The sequence below is a fragment of the Elephas maximus genome, chromosome 7 (assembly GCF_024166365.1).
Source record: "Elephas maximus indicus isolate mEleMax1 chromosome 7, mEleMax1 primary haplotype, whole genome shotgun sequence".
In the NCBI taxonomy this organism is placed as follows: Eukaryota; Metazoa; Chordata; class Mammalia; order Proboscidea; family Elephantidae; genus Elephas; species Elephas maximus.
The window spans coordinates 78047631-78070257 of NC_064825.1; the positions used below are offsets into that span (position 1 = coordinate 78047631).

General features: G+C 38.0%; 2 protein-coding genes across 4 annotated transcripts in view; one reads left to right on the forward strand and one right to left on the reverse strand.

The window, feature by feature from the left end:
• The window catches only part of GAS2 (growth arrest specific 2), a 128827-nt gene extending 122994 nt beyond the window's left edge, over positions 1–5833 (forward strand). For all 3 annotated transcript variants that reach the window (XM_049890725.1, XM_049890724.1, XM_049890726.1), the window contains one exon: positions 5330–5833. In XM_049890725.1, coding sequence (XP_049746682.1) covers positions 5330–5548 — 219 coding nt within the window. In that variant the 3' untranslated portion in view covers positions 5549–5833. The remainder of the gene's footprint in view (positions 1–5329) is intronic.
• Positions 5834–11610: 5777 nt separating this feature from the next.
• Positions 11611–21183, reverse strand: SVIP (small VCP interacting protein). The gene is given in 5 exon segments (XM_049890727.1): positions 11611–15302; positions 18463–18576; positions 19117–19167; positions 20759–20782; positions 20785–21183. Coding segments are annotated over 5 exon segments (252 nt in total). The 5' UTR covers positions 20833–21183; the 3' UTR covers positions 11611–15287.
• Between the last annotated feature and the right edge of the window lie 1444 nt (positions 21184–22627).

The window sequence follows — 22627 nt, forward strand, 5'->3', positions numbered from 1 at the left end:
AGCCACAGCTGAATCAATATATTAAGTGATTCGCCCACCTTTAAATGTCGGATTCATTTTTAAAACAATACAACTTTTCAAGTTGTAAGGCCACCTTCTAGGTTGGGAATAAAAGGGAATGTGATTTCTAGCCTGGCTCTGGGGAACGACCTGTGGGACACCGTCTTCCTGTTTGTACATCTGTGAAGTGAGAGTACTCCCAGCGACCTCAGTGTTTCTTCTTATCCTCTTTACTTCAACATATTTGTAGATTACTTGGCACATAGTAGGGCCTTTAATACTGTGCGACTCCATGTCATCTAAAGTTTCCTTTTTTCTGTCATATATATAGAGGCTTCCTAAGAAAACAAAATACAATTAAGCATCATAATAGGACGAAGTCATAAAATGCCCTTGACAAGAATGGGAATGTTTCTTTTGTTTCTCAGGCAAAATAAACAAATAAATAAATAAAAACAACAAAAAACAAAACATTGAGGCATAGTGATTCTTTTCTCTGGACAAAGAACATGTTGTTCACAGACCTCAGAAAAGAAATGTTGGCAGTGCTTGCAGCAGCCTCGATCTGCTTATAAAGCTTCGTTAAGATAATTGAGAGATATGTTGAGACAAGATACTGGTTTGGGTTTTGTTTTTTCCTTTCAGCACTGAGAAATGTTGGCCTAAGTCCGTAATGGCCAGCTTCCCCTTTGCTAGGATGAGGCTTTGCACAGGGAGGGATAAGGCTGACTGTAGAAAGTGGTAACAGCCAGAATAAGACCTAATATGCAAAAACTGCTGCTTTTTGACATATGAATTTGGGGAGATTTGTAGCAACTCAAAATTGTTTTTCTTTATTTCAGGATAAATATAATAAACCACAACGAAGAAAACTAGTGTTAAATACTGAATTGGCATGTGCATTGACGCTACCAAACAAAAAGGGGTACCTTTGACATGGAGAGCACAAAATCCTTCCACACTGTGAAACATCAGAATAGAAGAGCAGTAAGATGCACACTGAACAAAGCATCAAAGCCCCACTATCCTACTTCTGTAACCAAACAACACAGGTTCTTGTCCTGTCTTATTAGCCGATTGAAATACAGACACCACACCACCAGTTGCAAGGGAAACAGAAAGTAGAAATTGATTGTTAGCATAAACAGGGAGCAACCTGAGGCCTAGAAGTCTAAAGACCACGTGGTCCCAGCCCCAGGTGAGCTTGGAGCTTTTACACCCTCCAGTCCCTAGGGGGTAAGGTTGGCGCCCAAAATCAGATACCCCTATCCCTCCAATGTCCATATTTGGAGATTCAGGTGCTGAGTCACTTGCAAAGGAAGGGAACTTCACTCCTGCAAAGATCAGATCCCAGGTGAAGTCGTGGCCATGGGCTCTTCAGGTCCTGCGCAGGCGTCGAGATTTCGGTTTGCGCATGCACGGTATTTCGGTGCCAAATTCAAACCACGGTTAGGGCCCTCAGCGTGTCAGGCCAAGCTGCTGTTAGAAACCAGGCTTGGCCCGCTTCGAGGCAGAGAAGAACTGCGGGGTAAGCCTCGGTGGCGGTTTCACTTATGCAAACAGATATCTAACTATGAGTGTATCTACCCTATAACCTGCATTTGCCACAGGTTTATTTTTGAAATAATTAGGACCATTAAAGGATAATCTTCTGAAATTAAGTTTAATGTTTATTTAGGATTTATCAGGACACGAATCTATAAATCATTTTAAATGAGTATTTGATCCGCTTAAGCTGCTCATTACTATTTCTGATATAACAATTCCTTGCCTGTGCAAAATTATCTAGTAAGTGATTAAGTAAGTACGAAGAATCCAAATCTAGGTACTTTCCAGAATAAGTGGGTGTGATGTCATAAGTGGGTGGGACAAGAAAAGATGCTTGTCCCAGTTATGCCACTGATTTGCTGTCATCTTGGCCAAGTTGCTTAACTTCTTAGAGCATCAGTTTTCCTGTCTATAAAATAGAAATAGTACTGATGGAGGATGGTTAGCATATACCTATGGAAAAAAACACCTCTCCAGTGATTGCCTCAGAAATCAAAGGCAAAAATCAAGACAATAACATGAAAAATCTAGATTCAGATTTCAAGATGAGAAATTTTTCAAATCTTAAGAAGAAACATGTAAACATACTAAAGTAAATGGAGTTCCTGGTTGGTGCAAACAGTGAACATATTCTGCTGCTAACTGAAAGGTTGGAGGTTTCAGTCCACCCAGAGGCACCTTGGAAGAAAGGCCTGGCAATTTACTTCTGAAAAATCAGCCACTGAAAATCTTATAAAGCATAGTTCTCCTCCGACACAAAATCGGAGCTGACTCAATTGCAACTGCTTTTATGTGTGTAGTTGTCCCTCAGTATCCACGGAGAATCGGTTCCAGGGCCCCCCCCAGCTCAGATACTGAAGTTCCTTGTATAAAATGGCTTAGTATTTGTGTATGACTTACACACATCCTCCTGTATACTTTGAGTCATCTCTAGATTGCTTATAATACCTAATACAATGTAAATGCTATGTATTAGTTGTTATACTGTGTCGTTTCGGAAATAATGACAAGAAAAAAAAGCCTTTTTTTTTTCCCCCCTGAATATTTTTGATCAGTGGTTGGCTGAATTCATGTATGTGGAACCTGCAGATGCGGAGGGCTGACTGTGTGTGAGTGTGTGTGTGTGTGTATACACACACACACATACATACGTATATGCATATACACATGCTCACACTCAAACATCAAACCTTTCAGTTCAGCAAAAATATTTATGCCCCCTTTAACTGTAGTTTTCATTAAAGACAAGAGAGTTTCACATGATGGAGCAAGCTTCCGGAGACCTCAGTTGCTCGCAAAATTTGTGTTCACGAGATTCCCCTTGCCTTGGGAAGTCAAAGGGAACCTAGGTATTTTGTAAGAGTGTTCTCCGCTTAATCCTCAGCTATTGACTAACTGTGGTAAGAACCTAAATCTACATCCACTATAGGACAGGTGTGGAAGAAGAGGTGGGCAGAAATTTAACTCATGTATTGTTAATATTCAGTGTCACTCTGTTTCATGTTGGAGTCACTTCACATGGAACTATGGATTCATTAAAGAACCTGCAAGCAGAATATGTGTCTACATGATCAGTATACTCCTGACTGCAGAGTATTTCTCTTACTTTTTCCCAGAGTTAACTAATTGTTCAAAAACTGTTCTAACTTGGGGTGTTTTCTAGTTGAAATAATCTGTTCACCAACATAGCCAAATGAATTTAGGCCTTCTGCCAGAGGCATTCATACCAAAATGTTTAGCGGCAACTCTCAAATGTAATTTGTAAAGCTAGGAGGTGCCAAAACTTCAACAGTAGGCAAACCCACTCTCTGGAACAGTGGGAGAAAGGGTCAAAGTGCTGTTTTGACACTGGCCTTTGCAATGTTTGTCCCAATAGTGAAAGTTTGAGAACCAGACAGTAAAAGCATACACAGGAACTTGTGGGAATGAATAGGCACAATAAACCCTTAAAAGCCCTGATGGATTTTATTTTAAAGTAGACAGTAGGGTATGGTGGAAAAAAAAAATTACACTAGAAGTTAGGAAATCTTGGTCCTAGCCTAAGCAAATCACATAAAAGATCTGGGCTTCAGTGCCCTTATCTATAAAATGAGAACACGGTACCATTGGCAAGACCAGGGAGGGACAAAGCAGTTACCAGCTAAGTTCTGACTGCTTTTACCCTTAAGATTGTTTGATGAGTAGAATCTGATGCTAAAATAAATTTGAAAGCTTTAGTGGTGCAGGGGTTTAAGCATTTGGCTCCTAACCAAAAGGTCAGCAGTTTGAATCCACCATGGGGCAGTTCTACTCTATCCTATAGGGTTGCTATGAGTCAGAATTGACTCAGTGGCAACAGGTTTGGTTTTTTGGCTTAGTTGGAAGATGTTTTCCTAAGGTCCATTCTATTCTAAAAGTCTAATACTTTCAGTGGGAGTAATAAGTAGAGTTACACTTATTTTAATTCTTGCAAGTCTAATAACCAGTGGCCTTTTAGTCGACTCCAACTCATGGAACCCCATGTGTATCAGAGTAAACTGTGTGCCATAAGGTTTTTAATGGCTGATTAACTAGTTCCAGTTATTGTTTTTCAGCACATTTTTATTACTTGGCACAATATTTGATTTTGAAAACTGCTTCATGTCAACCCTATAATAAAGGTGCCTTAGCTTGAGTCCTTGAATGGACTTCTGGGAGTCTGTGAAACCCCTAGCAACACATTTAGAATTTTGTGGATGGGGTATATAAAAAGAAGGTCAAAATCTTTCATCAGATTCTCAAAGGTTAAATGAAAGTAGTTAGAGCACAAGTTATCCTCCACTCCATGGGAGTCAGAAAAGCTGACTCAAGTTGGCACAGAAGGAAAGGAATTCAAATACATTTTATGGGCTCTACAATGAAACTCACCTCCCGAATCCCCTCTCACAAATACATCTGCTTCCCAACATTCCATTGCCAGTATGTACCTTTAAGACCGGGAGAGGGGGCCTTTTGGTGATGGTGAAACATCCCCCCCTCCCCTTAATCCTAAATTTTCTGATATTTGAGAGAAGCCAAGCTCAAATTCTGTGTGTCTCCCTGACAAACCTGCACAACTCTGATGTGTTTTTATTAGATAAATATAAAGAACCACATATTCTTCAGTGTTTCCATGTGCAGTTTTTTTTTTTCTAGATGACTCCCAGGCCTGGAGGTAAGTTTCAGAAAGACGTATTCTAAAGTAATTACCTAGGAAGAAGACGGGTAAAGAAAACATCAGTGTTTGGCCATTCAAAAGCGCCCTGCCTTGAAAGCCTCAGGTGATGATTGGGGAAGACTTCAGTTTTTCTGAGTGCATTTTCAGTTCAATTTTACATTGAATGTGTGATTATTAGCATTATATCTCGATAGTAGACATTTCCACGGTCTTATAAGTTCTGGTTCACAGGGGAATAACCCAGTGGGAGGAATGGAGAAATGGTCTGAGGCAGTGTGACTGAGAGCAGTGATGAGGGCTGTGATGGAGCACCATGTGTCACCGAGTGGCCTCCAGACACAATGAACCAAGGAATTATCGATAGACTTTGGTTCCCATTACAGGGCAAAGGTGGATCCTGAGAATGTGTACCTGTGACCCACTTGTATAGGAAAAACAAGGCTTCTTTCATAAACTCCTTGCTAACTCGGACACTGTGCACAAAGAAGAAAAACATTGGGGCATGAAAAACAAGACAGACAAAACCCACTAATTCTACTAGAACTGGAAGTTGATTTGAGATACTGTAAGAATGTTTAGAATTGAACTCTTCTGCTCTTCTTTTAGATGCTGCACAACAAACATGTCATGGTCCGTGTCGGAGGAGGATGGGAAACTTTTGCAGGGTATTTGTTGAAACATGACCCCTGCCGAATGCTGCAGATATCGCGTGTGGATGGCAAAACATCCCCCATCCAAAGCAAATCTCCAACCCTTAAGGACATGAATCCAGATAATTACCTGGTGGTCTCTGCCAACTGTAAGGCTAAGAAAGAGATTAAATGAAACTAGGTGGTCACTACAAGGGACTCTCATAATGGCCTGTATCCACTTCTCCAGTAGTCAGTTTAGTTTCTATACTCTGAAAACTACTTTGGAAAAAGGTGTAACATGAAACATGTCATCATTTCAAAAGATGTTCAAAGTGTAGCACTATTTATTTTTAATGCTTCTGTGGAAAATGACCTATTAAAAGAAATTCTAAACTCAGATTTAAATTAGACAAAGTATAGGCAAATGATTTCTTTTCAATATGTGGACACAATGTCTAAACAATATTAGGAACACAATTCTAGCTAAAGATAAAAATGGTTACTAGAATGAAATATTTAGGATATATAGATAAGTTACCAGAAAGTGCCTGCTTTTTATCTACAGAGCAAAAGCACCCCAGACATTTTTATAAAAGTGGGATTTTAAACAAATGTTTAAAAAGTGACAATTAGTATAATAATGTCTTACTAAAAATACCCAACAGCACTATAAATAAGTACAGAGTATTCACAACAGTAATCCTTACTGGAAGGGCCACTTGAGAAAAGTTTACACTCACTTGGAACATTGCCTTAAAGTTTATCTCTTATCTGTGACCAAATATCTGGGGTACTTTTGGAAGTTTTCAGTACACCCCCTTAGAGAACGGCTTGTGAATTGTTTCACACATTCCTAAACACTTGGCTGTGTTTAGACTGAGTTAGCGTAATTCACACGTATAAGCTGACATACATTTATATTGACAGAATAAATTGTACAGTCAAATGTTCATTGACTTCATGTTATTTTAAAGCATTTTCTTGATAAAATATATCTTTAGTTAATCCTACTTTGCTATGCTATCTAGTAAAGTAAGTTCACTGTAGCTAATAATGTTACAGACGTATGTATACCCTTGTATACCCGGGACAGGGCTGTTCTGTGCCAATGAACAGCGGAATATTGTCCTCACTGATTTAAGAATTAAAAATATAAATTTTAAAATTTTTATCTGTCTCTGTATCAGTGACTTAATTGATATCAAGCTGGTATCAATCAACATTATATTTTTTCTGAAATAAAGTTAATCTTCAAATGGCAATTGTCTTAGTTATCTAGTACTGCTATTAACAGAAATACCACAAATGAATGGTTTCAACAACAAAAATTTATTAGCCCATGTTCTAGTAGGCTAGAGGTCCAAATTCAGGGCATCAATTCCAGGGGAAGGGTTTCTTTCTCTGTCACCTCTGGAGGAAAGTCCTTGTCTTCAACCTTCCCCTGGTCTAGGAGCTTCTCAGCACAGGGATCCCAGGTCCAAAATATGCACTCTGCTCCTGGCACTACTTTCTTGGTGGTATGAGGTCCTCCTGTCTTTCTGCTTGAGTCTCTATATCTCAAAAGAGATTGACCCAATATACAACGTAAACTTATAGAGTCCTGCCTCATTAATATAACTGCATCTAACCCTGCCTCAACATCATAGAGGTAGGATTTACAACACACAGGAAAATCCCATAAGATGACAAAATAGTGGACAATGACACAATACTGGGAATCATGGCCTAGCCAAGTTGACATACATTTTTTGGGGGACACAATTCAATCCATTACACCAACTTTCTCTGAGAGTGACAGGAAAAATCAAATTATGGTTACCTAGTACATCTTCATTTTGGGCAGGTGGGTGGTGGTCATGTTCATTTTCCTTAGTAGAGATTCTAGATTTTACCATAAATAGTGCCTAAAGTGACACAATGGGTATAAAAAGCACAGGCAGTGTTACTTTGTCATTTCCTCATTTTCAACAACAAAATCTACCTTTCTTGCTCCAGAAATTCAGGGAGAAGGGCTCTATTGTCACATGGCTGATGTTGTCAAAGAACACACAGCCTATTAATTGGGAAGCATTTAAGCAATAGGTATGCTTAACCACAGAAATGATATAATTGACAATGCTTTGGAAATGGTGGTAATCATTTTGAAAAAAGAAAAATCAGTAAAACCTAAGGGGGGAAAAAAACAAATTTTTGTAGGAAATAAAATCACCTTAACGGTGGATAATTCTATATCTTTGAAAATACAGACACTTAGTGATTTGATCTTTATATTACCAAACTAATGTTAACACTGAATTTCTCTGGATAGTCATTGACACTAGTTTCATCAAACTTTTCTCCTGTGCTTAAATTTTTTTCCATAAATATACTCATGCCTTCATTAATTTAGTTCAAAGGCATTACTCTTAAAAAAAAAAAAAAAGACCCACTGCCATTGAGTGGATTCAGACTCATAGCCACCATATAGGACAGGGTAGAACTGCCCCTTAGGGTTTCCAAGGCTGTAAGTCTTTATGGAGTAGACTGCCACATCTTTCTCTCCTGGATTCGCTGATGGGCTCGAACTACCAACGTTTTGGTTACCAGCCGAACACTTTTAACCACTGCGCCACCAGGGCTTCTTACATGAGTCTAGCTTAACAAAAATATTAATCTCTTTATCTATTTAATTAGGTTTGTACTGATGCCTTAACAAATTACTACAAACTTGAAGGCTTAAACAATGCAAATTCATTATCTTACAATTCTGTAGGTAAGAAGTCCAACACCACTCTCACTGGGATAAAATCAAGGTGTCAGCAGGACTGTATTCCTTACTAAAGAGCATATGGGAATCTGCTCTCTTGCCTTTTCCAGCTTCAGCTTGTGGCCCTTTTCCTCCATCTCCAAAGCCAGCAACATTGCATCTCTCTGGCACTTCTTTCTTCCTATTTTTCTGACCAGAGCTGGAAAAGGTTCTGCTTTTAAGACTGTACATGATTAAATTGTGTCCATCTGGGTCACTATGAGTTGGCATCGACTCCATGGCCATGGGTTTGGTTTTTTGATTTTGGATAATCCAGAACAGTTTTCCCATTTAAAGGTCATTAACTTAGTCACAACTGCAAAGTCCCTTTTACAGTGTAAGGTAACATTTTCACAGGTTCCGAGAATTAGGACATGTACATTTTTGTTGAGGAATGATTCTTCCTACCAAATCTATTATGGTCTTTTAAGTGTCTCTAATGATGTGGTCACAGCTGACATTGGGGTCTGGCTGCTAGATGATTGGCACTGAAAAGGCATAAGGAAAAAAGAGACTATATTTGGAAATGACTAAATGTTGATAGTTTTTACTCATTGTCTCCTTTGTGAAAACTGGCCAGGCGGTAGCCTGGAGTTGGATGATTTCTTCTTATGCTCAGCTAGATGTAAGATCCAAGAAGGATGATAGAGAGAGAGGTTCTATTCCAAATGAATAAAGGATTAAACAGTCAGTTCAGAAACATGGCTTAGAAGAGATAAGAAACATCCAAAAACAGAAGTCTAAATAAGTAAACAATAAAAGCTCACTAAGGGCAATATTCAACACACTGAGCAGACTAGGATGATTTTGGGGTTTTCAAGGGACCCACTGCAATCATTTTCATTCAGTTTCTTAGGTGTGGGTGGATAGACATTCTATACAGTCCATACAGTACAGATGCTATGTTAGGCTGGGTTCTCTAGAGAAACAAAACCAGTAAAGCATATAAGTACACATATTAAAAAAAAAAAAAAACTTTGCCATTGAGTCAATTCTTACTTATAGCGACCTTACAGGATTTTCAAGGAGCAGTTGTTGGATTCGAACTGCTGATCTTTTGGTTAGCAGGGGAGCTGTTAACCACTACACCACCAGAGCTCCAAGTATCTATAGAAAGATTTATATCAAGGAAATGGCTCACGTGGTTGTAGAGGCTGGAATGTCCCATTTTGTGGGTCAGAATAGAGGCTTCTCTTGATTCACATAGCCCCAAGGGCTGATGAACCCAAGATCGGCTGGTCAGAGAGCAGGGTTCTTGCTCACAGACTGTGAAGATCTAAGGATCCCAAGATTGGCAGTCAAGACCACAGGTAAACTGCTAGCTCAAGCCCCAAGAACCAGAGGTCAGAGGAACAGGAGCCATCTGCAGAACCTAGAACAAGCAAAAGCCCACAAGCCTTGCAAGAATGTCTGCTTATATTGAAGGTAGGCCACATGCCAAGGAAACTCCCTTTCAACTGACTGGCTACTTACAGCAGATCCCACATGGAGGTGATCACATTATATCAAATCTCATCATGGAAGTGATCACAATATCACACGACTGCCAAACCACTGAGAATCATGGCCCAAGTTGACACACAACCTTAACCAACACAGTTGGTAAAATCAGTACCAGTTACCTCCCAGTCTATTTCCCACAAGAATGGGGGTCACTGGAGCTCATTCTTAGAATTCTGCCAACCAAACTTACAGAGGAAATACTGGTTGGGCTGATACGTGTTCTGTTTCCTGACAAACATTTCTCATTTAAAATAGTGAACTGGAATTCTGCTTTAGTAAAACAGAGTAGAGCCAAGCTAGGTCAGTCAAATATGTTGTTAGGAATTTGTTACTGCTGTTATTTTAGGCCTTAGTTGGGTTCTTCTTACCCTCCAGTTTATGGCACCCTAATCTCATTGGTTTGTATATGCTCCCTCCCTTATTTTATTATATATGTATTTTTCCTTTTATCACAACCCACAATTATTTCTCTACTTCTGCCTGCAATATGCACCTGCTCCAGTGTAAACATATTCAGGAATTACATATCAAATGCATGTACTAAACCCTAATTGGAATACAAGCTCCACAAATAGTTTGCAAATTTTCAAATGAAGAATAAGGACAGAGATACACCACCATAAATTAAGACATATTACAATGCTATGGAAATTAAAATGCAGTACTGGCAGAACAACTGATCAGTTGTTCTGATCTATGAATATAATAGAACTTATTTATGATAGCACCAAAAGGATAAATTAGATAATTATTAATTACACTTTTTTAATTCTATTTTAAATATGATTATATGTCATAATAATAGATGGTGTTCAGAAAGCTGACTTACTCTTATAAAGAGAAAAATAAATGTCAATCCCTTTCTCATATATAAAATTAATTCTAGATGAATTAGAGTTAATATGAAAAGTAAAATTATAAGGCTTACAAGAGAAAATGTAAGGAGCCATTTTTGTGATCCCCAAAACACAAACCATAAGGGGAAAAAAATGGATGGATTAGTCTACCACAAAGTTAAAGATTTCTTGTTAACATGGATGAAACACAAAGTTAGTGGCTAAGACTCCAGGAATTTACAAGTGGTACACACAACACGGAAACCCTGGTGGTGTAGTGGTTAAGAGCTATGGCTGCTAACCAAAAGATGGGCAGTTCGAATCCACCAGGCGCTCCTTGGAAACTCTATGGGGCACTTCTACTCTGTCCTATAGGGTCGCTATGAGTCGGTAATCGACTCGATGGCAATAAGTTCGGTTCAGTTCGGTACACACAACACACTGTTGGTTTCTGCTGGTCACTTGAACTGACAGCCCAAAGCCCAGGAGAAGTTGAGGCATGGATAGTCCTACGTGTGCTGAGAAAAAGCCAGTGCAAAGTGAGAATGAAGCAGATGCTTAGACATGACAGAGCAAAAGAGCATGTGGCTTTAAAGAGGTTGCAGAGACTAATTCTTGATCCCAAGTTCTAGTTCCTAGTTCATAACCTTCAGAGTCCCCAGCTTTAACTCACAATATCAGATTTCATGAAATAACGGATATACTTTCTTGAGTTATATTTTTCATACCATAAAACACATTAATTTAATCATTTTTCACAAATTTTATAGAATTGTGCAATAATCACTACAACTGAGTTCCCTGGTGCTCATCTGCATTAATCTCTGTCTTACAGTTTCTTTGAAAAAATGTCTATTCAAATTTTGCCCAGTTTTAAATTGGAGTTGTTTACATCACTTATGTGACTAGGTAGATTTCAGAAAAATAGCCTAGAGATACCGAGTTTGTGAACAAAACTAATTTGTTCCATTTGAGGTAAGTTTGAAGTATGTGTTAAGGATGGCTCAAACCTACTTCTATGACTAGAGGACATTAACTCAAAACTCAACCCAAAAGTCATTAACTTGAAAGTATGATGCTATAAAAATAGTCAATGCACTTCAGATGATAATAAAAATATACCCAGATCCACGGGTTTTATCAATTTTAATTCTTAGACCACAATAATCAGGAAAAGGAGCAATACTTGTAAGATGAATCATACCTAGAAGAGGAAGACTAATACAAAGCCATATCATATGAAAAATTTAAAGCATTTCAGTTGTTGGAACACAAGTTCTTCTATGTCAAACCAAAGCTAAAATCAAATCAAAACCAAAATTCTGATATACATACAAATGCCTTGGGTCAATGGCTTTGGAGAAAACCAAAGAGCCACAAGTACCACAGATGAAGCTTAGAGCATAAGTAGCAGTTAAGGGAACCTGAGATTCTTGCCCGGAGATGTTAAAGGAAAACATCTTAAATCTTAACACAGATAGGCAGGTAAATCTTACCTCTTACTGATTCGATTTATGCAAAAAAAAAAAAATTATCATTCAAATACAAAAGCAGCAAGATTCTTTTTTTTTTTTTTTTCCTTCCCAAGGCTGTAGCATAATTCCTACCAGTAAAAATAAACCAGTCAAACTGTTGGAGGAGAAAAGGAACATTCAAAGCTTGTGTCAATTCTCCTGGGTTACCAAAGGTAAAACATGATTTTTTGTTAAAAAGAGATGGCCAAAGCCAATTTTTATACAGGAAAAATGGGTATTTACACTCCCAAAAGGTAATACAGATTTATCACAAAATCACGGGGGGGAAAATATTGAGTTACATACCAAACACAATCGGCGGAACAACAACATCACCTATTCGTGCTTAAAAAACATGCCATTTGCCAACAAAGGGTTTAGATAGTAAAACACAACTTTTTGATACTAGCCATACTAATAATTTAATGATTAGAATTAGAAAACAATAATTTAAGCATTTTATATCTTAACATGATAGTTATATATACTCATTTTAACGCTTTAGTTCTATTTTCATAATTTGACTGGGGCTTGGGTTGACATATAAAACAAATTTTTTTCTATTTAAATTATGGAAAATTGGCTCCCAGTTAAGCGTTTTCATCAGAGATTAGTTCCTAGTTCATAACCTAGTTATGAGGGAGATGACTGTGTGTATTAATTTCTTTCTTTTTAGTAGTAATTACTGGTTTCCTATCAGGCATCTGTGTTTCCTTTCCGGCAACCACGGGCTTAAGCATAACAATGATTGTGACGACAGTGCAAAATCGAGCAGCGTTTCATTCTGTTGTACACAGGGTTGCTATGAGTCGGAACTGACTCGACAGCACCTAACAACAACAACATCAGGCATCATGTGTACCTTTTTCCTTCTCCTTCCTAACAATGTTCCTAACAAACATTTGGGTCTCCACTTCTTAGCTCATGCAACCCATGTGATTTTGGGGAAAGTTGATCACACTCACGGAGCAGTATATCCCACTGTTCCCAGAAAGCAATATACCCGTACATCATTCACAGATGAGCATGGTGTTTAGGTGTGCTACTGTAGAAACAGTATTGTTCCCTGGATGTAAACCTTTAGTATTGTTCTCTAAGAAAATAGGAGACTAATAATATCATTTCTCCTTTACAGTCTAGTAAAAGGAACATGCCTAACTATAAATTCGAGGACTGTATGGACATACCAAACAGCCTTTAGCTCTATTCTCATTAATCGCAAAGAGATGAAATTGCCCCTAGGTTTCCCTGACCATCAAGCCAAGCTCTAATGTTTGAGATGGAATGAAGATAAAATTGTTACTGTCATATTAAAATAGTAGAAAGAACTCGCACAATTCTAAAATGAAATGCTCTGGTTCTAAATCCATTCAGCTATAAATGCTCCCTTTTCCTTTCTAACTTGGAAAAACTCATCATCTTCATAAAGTTAAAAATGTTTGTTTCTAAAATACATTTCAATGATCTCAATATCCTTTATCAACAAAAATACCAAAATCCTCTAACAAGATGAAGAAAACTGAGTCTAATTATATGTCTTGCCTAGATATTCAGAGAATATTTTATGCCACAAAAGAAGTATTTTTTCCCATGAGGGGTCAAGAGACCTACTTTACAGTCAAACTCTCTAAAATTAGCATATACAACATACTGCAATATAACAAAAGTCTCATGGGAAGGATGGGTGAGATGGTAGCTCAGTTTCCTTTCTGTAAACCAAATGGTCTATTTAATTTGCTATCTCTATTGGCACTTAGAATCTGAAAATTCTAATTTAGGACTCAGTAGTATAGCCTTGCCATTCAAAAGAGTTAGCAACCATAATAAACCCGACCCGTTGCCACTGAGTTGATTCCAACTCACAGCGACCCTACAGTAGCTAGTCTAAAGAAATAGCAATTGTTCTATTTCTTAGTATATTATATGTATATATTTTAAAAACCTCATGAAACAAAAATGCTATAAAACTTATGCTTCTAATGAACAAAAATCTTAAAAGTTTATGACAATACATCTTATAGAACTACCTCATCACATTTGTATGTTTGAAACAGACCTTTTAAACAGAGTACCTATCTTTCATATACTCATATATTCCTTGGCAATTTTATGTGTATATAAATCCTATGATCATTCCTTAATAAATACAAAAGAATAAAAATGCTTATGAAATTTAGACAAGTACATTCCAATCAGTATAATCCACTCAGAATCTCAGTTTAACTTATTCAGTTACTACAGATTTTAATAGAGCCGAATCTGTTACTATACAACAGTACATCACTGCTCTCTGAGGGTACCCCTGCCCCTCCAAAAAAAAAAAAAGAAAAACAAACCCACTGCCATCAAGTTGATTCTGACTACAGTGACCCTATAGAGTAGAGCTGCCCTATAGGGTTTCCAAGGCTGTAATCTTTACGAAAGCAGACTGCCACATCTTTTTCCCACAGAGTGGCTGGTGGGTTTGAACTGCTGGCCTGTCAGTTAGCAGCTGAGTGCTTAAGCAAGCACTGCGCCACCAGGGCTCCTTCTGATGGTACCATTAATATATAATTTTAAAATTCTGGAATAAAAAAAACTTCAGTGTAATGTAAAACAAATTTTTAAACTTTATGAGCTACAGAAATAGAAAATGGGGAGAAACAACATACGTCTACAAATATTCATTACCTAGTTTTACAAATTTATACTGTTCCTTCATATAAGCCCTTAAAATGATTTTTCCCAAGATTTTCCCTGATGATCAGTTGAAAGGCACTAAATTTGTAAGTTTAAGTAAAAGTCTTCAAATATAATGAAATAAAAACAGACATAAGGCTAAGCAGCACATTTACAAAGAGCTAAAAAAAAATATCGTTTGGTTAGCAGCCATAGCACTTAGCCGTTATGCCACCAGGGTTTCCAGGAAGAGCTAGATTATTTTAGAAAGGAGGGGAATACAATTTCAAATTTTAATATTAGAGATGTATGCAGACTTTTTACATGCAGATACATACACATTTGTTACTCAGGTTCATGCTTTAACTGCTAAAAAATGGCAAATCACCACTCACTGCCTGCAGATAAGGAAATGTGGGAAAATAAGTATTTAATGAAAGTTCTCACCATTGTCTAAGTTTAAGAATCAGAAGTATTTGCAATATTTTCAATATAGATTTAGTACTGCATTTAAGGGAACTAAAATTACAAACTCTGAATCTTCATTTATTCAAAGAGAAGAAATTAAATTGAGAAGGTTCACTTGATTGCAGATATTAACGTTACTGTAGTAGATTCTTCCACTCGTGTCATGCTTTATGAAACTGTCCACTAGAAAAGATAAAAACATACAAAGTAAATTGTATTAAATGGTATGTAATACTACTCCAATGTTCAAATATGTAAAGAGAAAAATATAGAATATAGAAATACAGTTATCTGTGTGAACAGCAGCTATTAGTTAAATTATACATTACAGTCAAAAGTCTGAAGTAAAATACATGATGCTTTAAAAATGCAGAGAAGTAAAACAAAATATCTGGGCTGATCAATGGGTAGCTAGATCTCACACATCTAATAATCATTAAATGGAAAAAAGTGAGATAGTAGCAGTAAGTCACCCGTCCTACCACAAAAAACAAACAAACAAACAAAAATAGCAATAAAACCACAAAACAAAAATAAAGGAATTCTCATTTGAGGCAGGCAAGTGAAAAATGGTAGTTATTATTAAATAATGGTTTGAAAAAGTCTTCCTTGCTTGAGCTGAGAAAATGTTCCATTTGCTGTTCTGTTTAACCATGTTTATTTTATCTGTGATAGCAGGTTTTGAAAGAACCATTGGGATAGAACCAGAGATATTTAGTGGTCTCTTGAGTAGTGTTTTCCAAGTACTTCTGAGGAATATTATTGGGTGTTATGTATTATTTGGAGTCTCTAGATAGTGCAAACGTTCAGTATGCTCAGCTGTTAACTGAAAGGTTGGAAGTTCTGGTCTACCTAGCGGCACCTCAGAAGAAAGGTCTGGCAATCTACTACCAAAATATCAGCCATTGAAACTCTTATGGAGCAAGGTTCTATTCTGACACACATGGGGTAACCATAAGTTGGAGTCAGCAACTGGTTAATGTACAATTTAAAAATCTATATTTAGTTTAGAAAATAAAGAGTTAAACCAAGTAAACCTGCTTTTTGTTACTGCAGACCTTAGAGACTTCAATACTGTACCGTTTTTAATCTCTAAGAAGGTAATACAATATACTATATAAAAAAAAAATTTATATACTATTCATTAAATTTTTAAACATTTTTGACCATGGGACTGTATTTTCCACAATACTAAGTCCTCTTAGGACCAGTACTGGGAAACTAGAGCAGAGATCCTCAATCTGGCTTCACATTAGATCCTCTTGGGGAGCTTAGAAAAATCCTGATGGCTAAGCCTCACTCTCAGAGATTCTGACTGATATGCTGTGGGCCCCAAGGATGAGTCTGTTTTGGAAGTGTCCATGAGATTCTAAGGTGCAGCAGGGTTGAAAACCACTGCACTAAAGGACTGCCTCTGCTCCTGTGCTGGCATACCCTGTACTAATGTTAGTTTGTGTCTTGATGCCGTCATCGCATTGGCTTGTTAATGTAAAGCTGCCTTTCCAGAAGACAGTGAGCATTTCCAGAGCCAATCATCCTGGGAAGAGGCAGAGCTGGTCTGTAGATGAATACATAGATGCATGGAGACAGGAAAGGAAATGTTTTCCTCAGGCTATAGAGTCTGGTGAGGAAGAATCTAGCTATTCTGTAGGACACTCCAGGCCAGCCCACAGAGTAGGCCAGACAGAAGCCCTTAAAGACCCTAGGCCAAGAGGTTTGAGAATTAAGTTACTCTACATTGTATCTTCCCTCACAATATCCCTGAGCCTCCAGAAATATATTTTGAGATGCATTTATGTGAGTCAGCCATTCTTCTCCTTGGGGAAATCCTCCTGCCACTGCCCACCTTGATGACCCTGAAGGTCATTTTTATTAAGGGGGAGAGAGGGATTTCATACAAGAGTAGGGACAGGGAACGTTTTTCCTTTTGAGCACTTCTAGGGGGACCAGTTGCAATATAAGGCCTAATTTATTTTTAATCTATAGCCTTCAGGGTGTAGAAAAAAAGTTCAGGTTTAATTAAGAAAGCTCCTTTCTTTGAGTTTAAAACACTGGTTAAAGAACACGTAAAATAAGTACCTTCTTAATTTTTTTTTTTAATTCTGACTATATTTAGACAAAATTATTCTTTTAACATTATATGTTACTTTGATCAAGTCACTCAGTACCTCGTTTCTTCTACTATGAAAGAGTGGATCTCGACATCATTTCTAGGCCTGTAATTTAATTTGAATAAATTATTGTTTTTTTGTTCTTGAGAACACTGTATGAAGTAAACCTGATGACAGAGATCTTTATCTCGACAGAATATTAAAAGAAAGCAACCAGACTTCTGATAAGATTTGACCTTGTATCTCCCAGTTTTTTTTTTTTTTTTTACACTAGATCTAGTCTATTCTGAGGTATATAAGAAACATAAGCAAAATGGTCAGTTACTACGGAAAATATATACATATAATTTTTTGTTTCTTTTGGTAACAAAAACAAAACTGAACTTGGAAAACAGTGAATCAGATTAAAAATATACTGCTAAATCAAATTAAACATAAATGAGTGAAACTATGAATATTATCCCTTCCAGAAGTATACATAAGGAAAGTATTTCCTTTAAAAATATACCCAAAAAATCTCAGTATTATCTTAAATCTATTATATCTGAATGTCTTAATATCTGAACCATTACTCTCCTGAGATTTAACATGTATAAAGGCATTGCAGTCCTGTTAGACTGTTAACATCCCCATATTCTGGGCTTTATTTAACTTGACCATCATAGTATCCTCAATACCTAGTGAGGTGCCTGCTGCATGAGAGGCAGATGGGTGAGCAAACCTGTCCACCCTACTATCCTTACTAAACTTTACGTAACTCTGATAACAAGCAACAATGGAAATATCAAAGGTCTCAAATCTTTGAATGAAAAAACTTAGGTGATGAAAAGAGAATTTATAATGAAATTCAATTTAATAAGATTGTGAACAGAAACTAGAAATGTCTGTCAAAATGGCACTGAATTTGGTGTGATTATTATTTTCTTCTTTATACTTTTCCATATTGTTTGAACTTCCTACACATTTAAGATTATCATTAAGTATATAACATTGTTACTTGTTGTATATAATATTATGTATAAAGATACAGCACTAAGATAATCAGAAAAATCAATTTTCATTTTGGGAAAAAAGAAAGCAAATCTATTCCAATGAATGTTAAAATAAACTGAGACTCCTCAAAACTGATTCACAATTTTTAGATAAAGCATATCAAAATGAAACTATTAAATGGATGGCTACTTAAGTGCTAAAAAAATGCCATTTAAACCTTAAGAAACTTTAACACTTACTCTAAGTCCACCTTCTGGTGGGGGACCAGAGGAAGCGATTTGTTTTTCTATTTTTTCCCTTTTCCTTCTCTTTTCTTCCACAGACTGAACATCCAAAATCCCCCGAGACGCAGCCTTTAAAAAAATTGTAAGGAGTATTAAAACAAACAACAGTCAACATCTAGCGTACAAAAGCTGTTTTGTTTGGTTTTTGCTTCATTGTTGTTGGTGGTTTGTTTTTGGTAACAAAGAATTAGAATAAATCTGCAACAAAAACCCACCATGTTTCCAAAAAATCTGCAACAGCCTTACATAAAACACAAAATATACTGTCATTTCTTCTTTGGGTATTTTGCAACCATACAAATTTTTCCCCTACACTTACTTAACATATGTCAGTGTTTCACAAGTACAGTCATTTCATACCAAGCAAGGATGTTATTGAAGGGGCATCTCCTCTTAAAGAAGGTTTTTGTAAGTTAATCTTTATACATTAAATTTTATAAATACATTAATGTAATTTATAGAAAAATGGTAATTGTTTTGAAAAAAGATTACTTTTTAATACAAATTTATAGGATATTTACATTAGAGAATGCTACCAGTGACAGGCATTGGTGGAGAATAAATAATAAACAATTATCTAAATAGGCAGAATTTTATTTTTATTCTCACCTCTTTCTGTCTTCTCTCTGCAGCTTCTGCAAGTTTTGCTCTTTTCTCTTCCTGAGGAAAATGTGTAACACAATATGTTTTAAAAGAAAACCAAACATTTGCATGGATAAATTATACACTTATGTCTTATAGGCAATATAACATTTTACGAAAATATTTAGTACAGACCCAAATGTCCCATTAACAATATTACTATTTAAAACAAAATACTCAACTTTCTGAGCTTCATTTTCCCAATCAATATATCTTCAAATAAGCACAGGTTAAGAGGCAAAAAATTGAACAGCTGGCTTATAAAGCCCATTCATTAAACAAACAAAACAAATAAAAAAAAGGTTTACAAGCTAGACAGGGCAAAAATAAAAAGAAATGGCCTTCAATAACATAAGGCAGGAAATATATGGTTTGGTACCACCAGTTAAAAAGGATTTTGGAGGAGGCTGGTGTTTTCAGGAAAGGTTCATGAATGAATTGGGCTAGCTCCGTTATGTAGGATGGGGAGAATTTGAGTAAATTTTTGAGAGGCAGTGTTCCATGTTGGGAAACAATATAATTTTATACAATATATTTCATGACTAAACTATGCAATCTTTAAATATATGAGACAGAAAGCGGCATTCTCTTAGGGGTCTGGTGTTAATAATTCCCCCATTTTCCGTACCACAATACCTACATTCATTCCTTCACTGGACAAATACTTATGGAGCACCTACCATGCCTCAGGAATTTTTCCAGGTATGGAGGAGACAACAGTGAAAAAAACTCAAGATAAATATCTCTACCCTATGGAACTTGCATTCCAATGAGGCTATACAGAAAATATAATCAAGTGAATATGTTTGTCAAACATAAGTGCTTTGGGGGGAATAAAAAGTAGAGTGTGGTGGAGACGATAACTATAGGGTAGGTAGGTGGTATGTGGGGGATCTGTTTTATTTAGAATGGTTTGGAAAACACTCACTGAGAAGGTGACACCTAAACAGTTATCTCCAGGAAGAAAAAGAATGAGCCATGTGGTTATCTGAGACGGTTTAGCATGGGGGCGTGGGGAGTGCTTAACAAATGCTGACAGAACGGTATTTTTATTAACAGCCAAATAGAGAATTAACAATATTTAAAAGTAACAACAGCAGCAAAAATGAACTTTCTTATATACCAACTTAGTCATTTTTAGCACGTATAATCAAATGGCTAAAAACAGTTAATGTACTTCCTTAAATATCTAATTTTCTTCACACAATTTTTAGCTGTTACATAAACATACCGCTAATAACAGAAAGTTACAGAAACCATACACATCTTGAATTACAAGCTGCCCAACGAAATTTGAATTTCAGATAAACCACGAATAATTTTTAGTAAAGTGCGTTCCAAATATTGCATGGGACAAACATTAAGAAAGTAGTCAGCGCTTATTTGAAATTCAAATTTATCTGGCTTCTTGTATTTTTATATGGTAAACCTGACAACGTTACAAATTGTACCTTCTGTACTAACATTTATATATATACTTTTAATGAAAAACTTAAAGAGATAAATACTAAGGAAAAACATTAATAGACTATCCAACAAAGCGCAGGGCTATAGGGGAGTTTATTGAGCACCTTCTTTAAACAGTTGGTACAGACACAGGAAAACGCACATTTCCTAGAACATTAAACACTTCAGATCACGGAGAAAGGAATTTCTTTTGCATCCTAAACCCATAAACCGCATCGCCAAGAATGGCCCATACACAGCACCGTCTGCGTATGCGTGAGATCTAGGAACTCGCAATTTTGCCAAAGTCTGAAAAAGGTAAAAACACCCCGGAGCCGCCTTTGGGTAAGTGCTGTGACCAAAGTGGAGAGACCGACACGGGGGCGGCAGCTCAGGTTCTGCTGGCAGGGCCCCAACGACCCCCGGGGCGCGTCCACTAGTCCTCGCCACTAGGGTCCCCGCCGGGGGGCTCTCCTCCGCCCGGCGCCACCGCGTCCAACGGCCCGTCCCGGTGTCCGCAGTTGTGGGCCTGCCAGCGCGCCCCTCCGGGTGACAGGTGCGCGCACGAGGACGTGGGGACGCGGCCCTACTCACCGGATCCGGCGAGGCAACGTCGGACTCACCAGGGCAGGGAAAACACAGCCCCATGGGATCTGCGTCTGAGGGGTCCCTTACGGGGCCCGCCCCAAACCAGGCGGCGGGAACTGCGCGTTCAGACTCGGGGCCCAAGTCTTACGAGCTCGCCCCGCCCCCACCCCGGCCTAGCTGCCCAGCTCGGCTCCGCCCCCTGTGGCAACACCTCGCCTCCACTTTCTGCGGCTCCGCCCGCCCCTCTACGGCAACGCCCACCTCCACGTCTCGCGACTCCGCCCCTTCCCTGCGGCTCGGCTCCGCCTCCCTCTGGCAACGCCCCTCCTACACTTCTGCGGCTCCGCCCTACCCAGCAAGGGGCTGCACTCGCTAGACTTAGCGGACTGAGATCCTAGGAAACACCTGGTTCCGAGATGGAAAAGCCTGGCTGTGGTTCCAAAAGCTCTTCCTGACTCCCTTCGCCATTTATAGATAAGTGACACGACTCTGGATACTTTATTCTGTCTCATTTTCTGAGAAGGAATTTTGGCCTCCAAGAAATTACAGTTTGATGTCAGGAGCCTTTGCTGTATTTTAGTGACTCTTAGTACTCTTCCAGTTGATAGGGCGGAGTGTGAAATCCATCACTGTGGTTTAATACAGCCTCATAAATACTGCACTTATTGAGATCTCCACTAAAACCACAGTTTGTGTTATTTCGAATTCTCTTAACCCTGGTATGGATTGAATTGTTCCCCCAGAAATGTGTGTTGTAAAGCCTAACTCCTATACATGTGCATGTCATCCCATCTGGGAATGGGATTTTGTTATATTAATGAGGCTCTGTTATCAGTGAGGTGGTGTCTTCATGCAATTCCTTTGGTGATATAAAAGGAGTTTAGGCACAGAAGCTAGCAGAGATGAAGATAGATGCCAGCCCACATGCAGATGGCATAGGAACAGAGAACAGAAGCTGAAAAGAGACAAGTATCTTACCCCAAAAACCAAACCTGTTGCCGTGGAGTTAATTTCGATTTATAGTGACCCTCTAGGACAGAGTAGAACTGCCCCCATCGGGTTTCCAAGGAGCACCTGGTGGATTCGAGCTGCCAACCTTTTGACTAGCAGCTCTAGTCTAAGAAACCACTAAGCCACCAGGGTTACCCCTGAGCCCACAAACAGAGGCAGCCTTCCCTTAGAACTGGTGCCTTGAATTCAGACTTCTGGCCTCCTAAAGGGCTAAGTGCTCAGCTGCCAACCGAAAGATTACAGCAAAGAAAACCCTGTGGGGCAGTTCTACTTTGTCATGTGGGCTCGCTCTGAGCAGGAATCCACTCCATGGCACATAACAACAACAAAACTGTGAGAAAATATATATATATATTTTTTAAAGCCACCCACGTGTAATATTTCTGTTTACAGCATCACTAAAAAAACTGATATCCTTCCAAGGATAGTAATG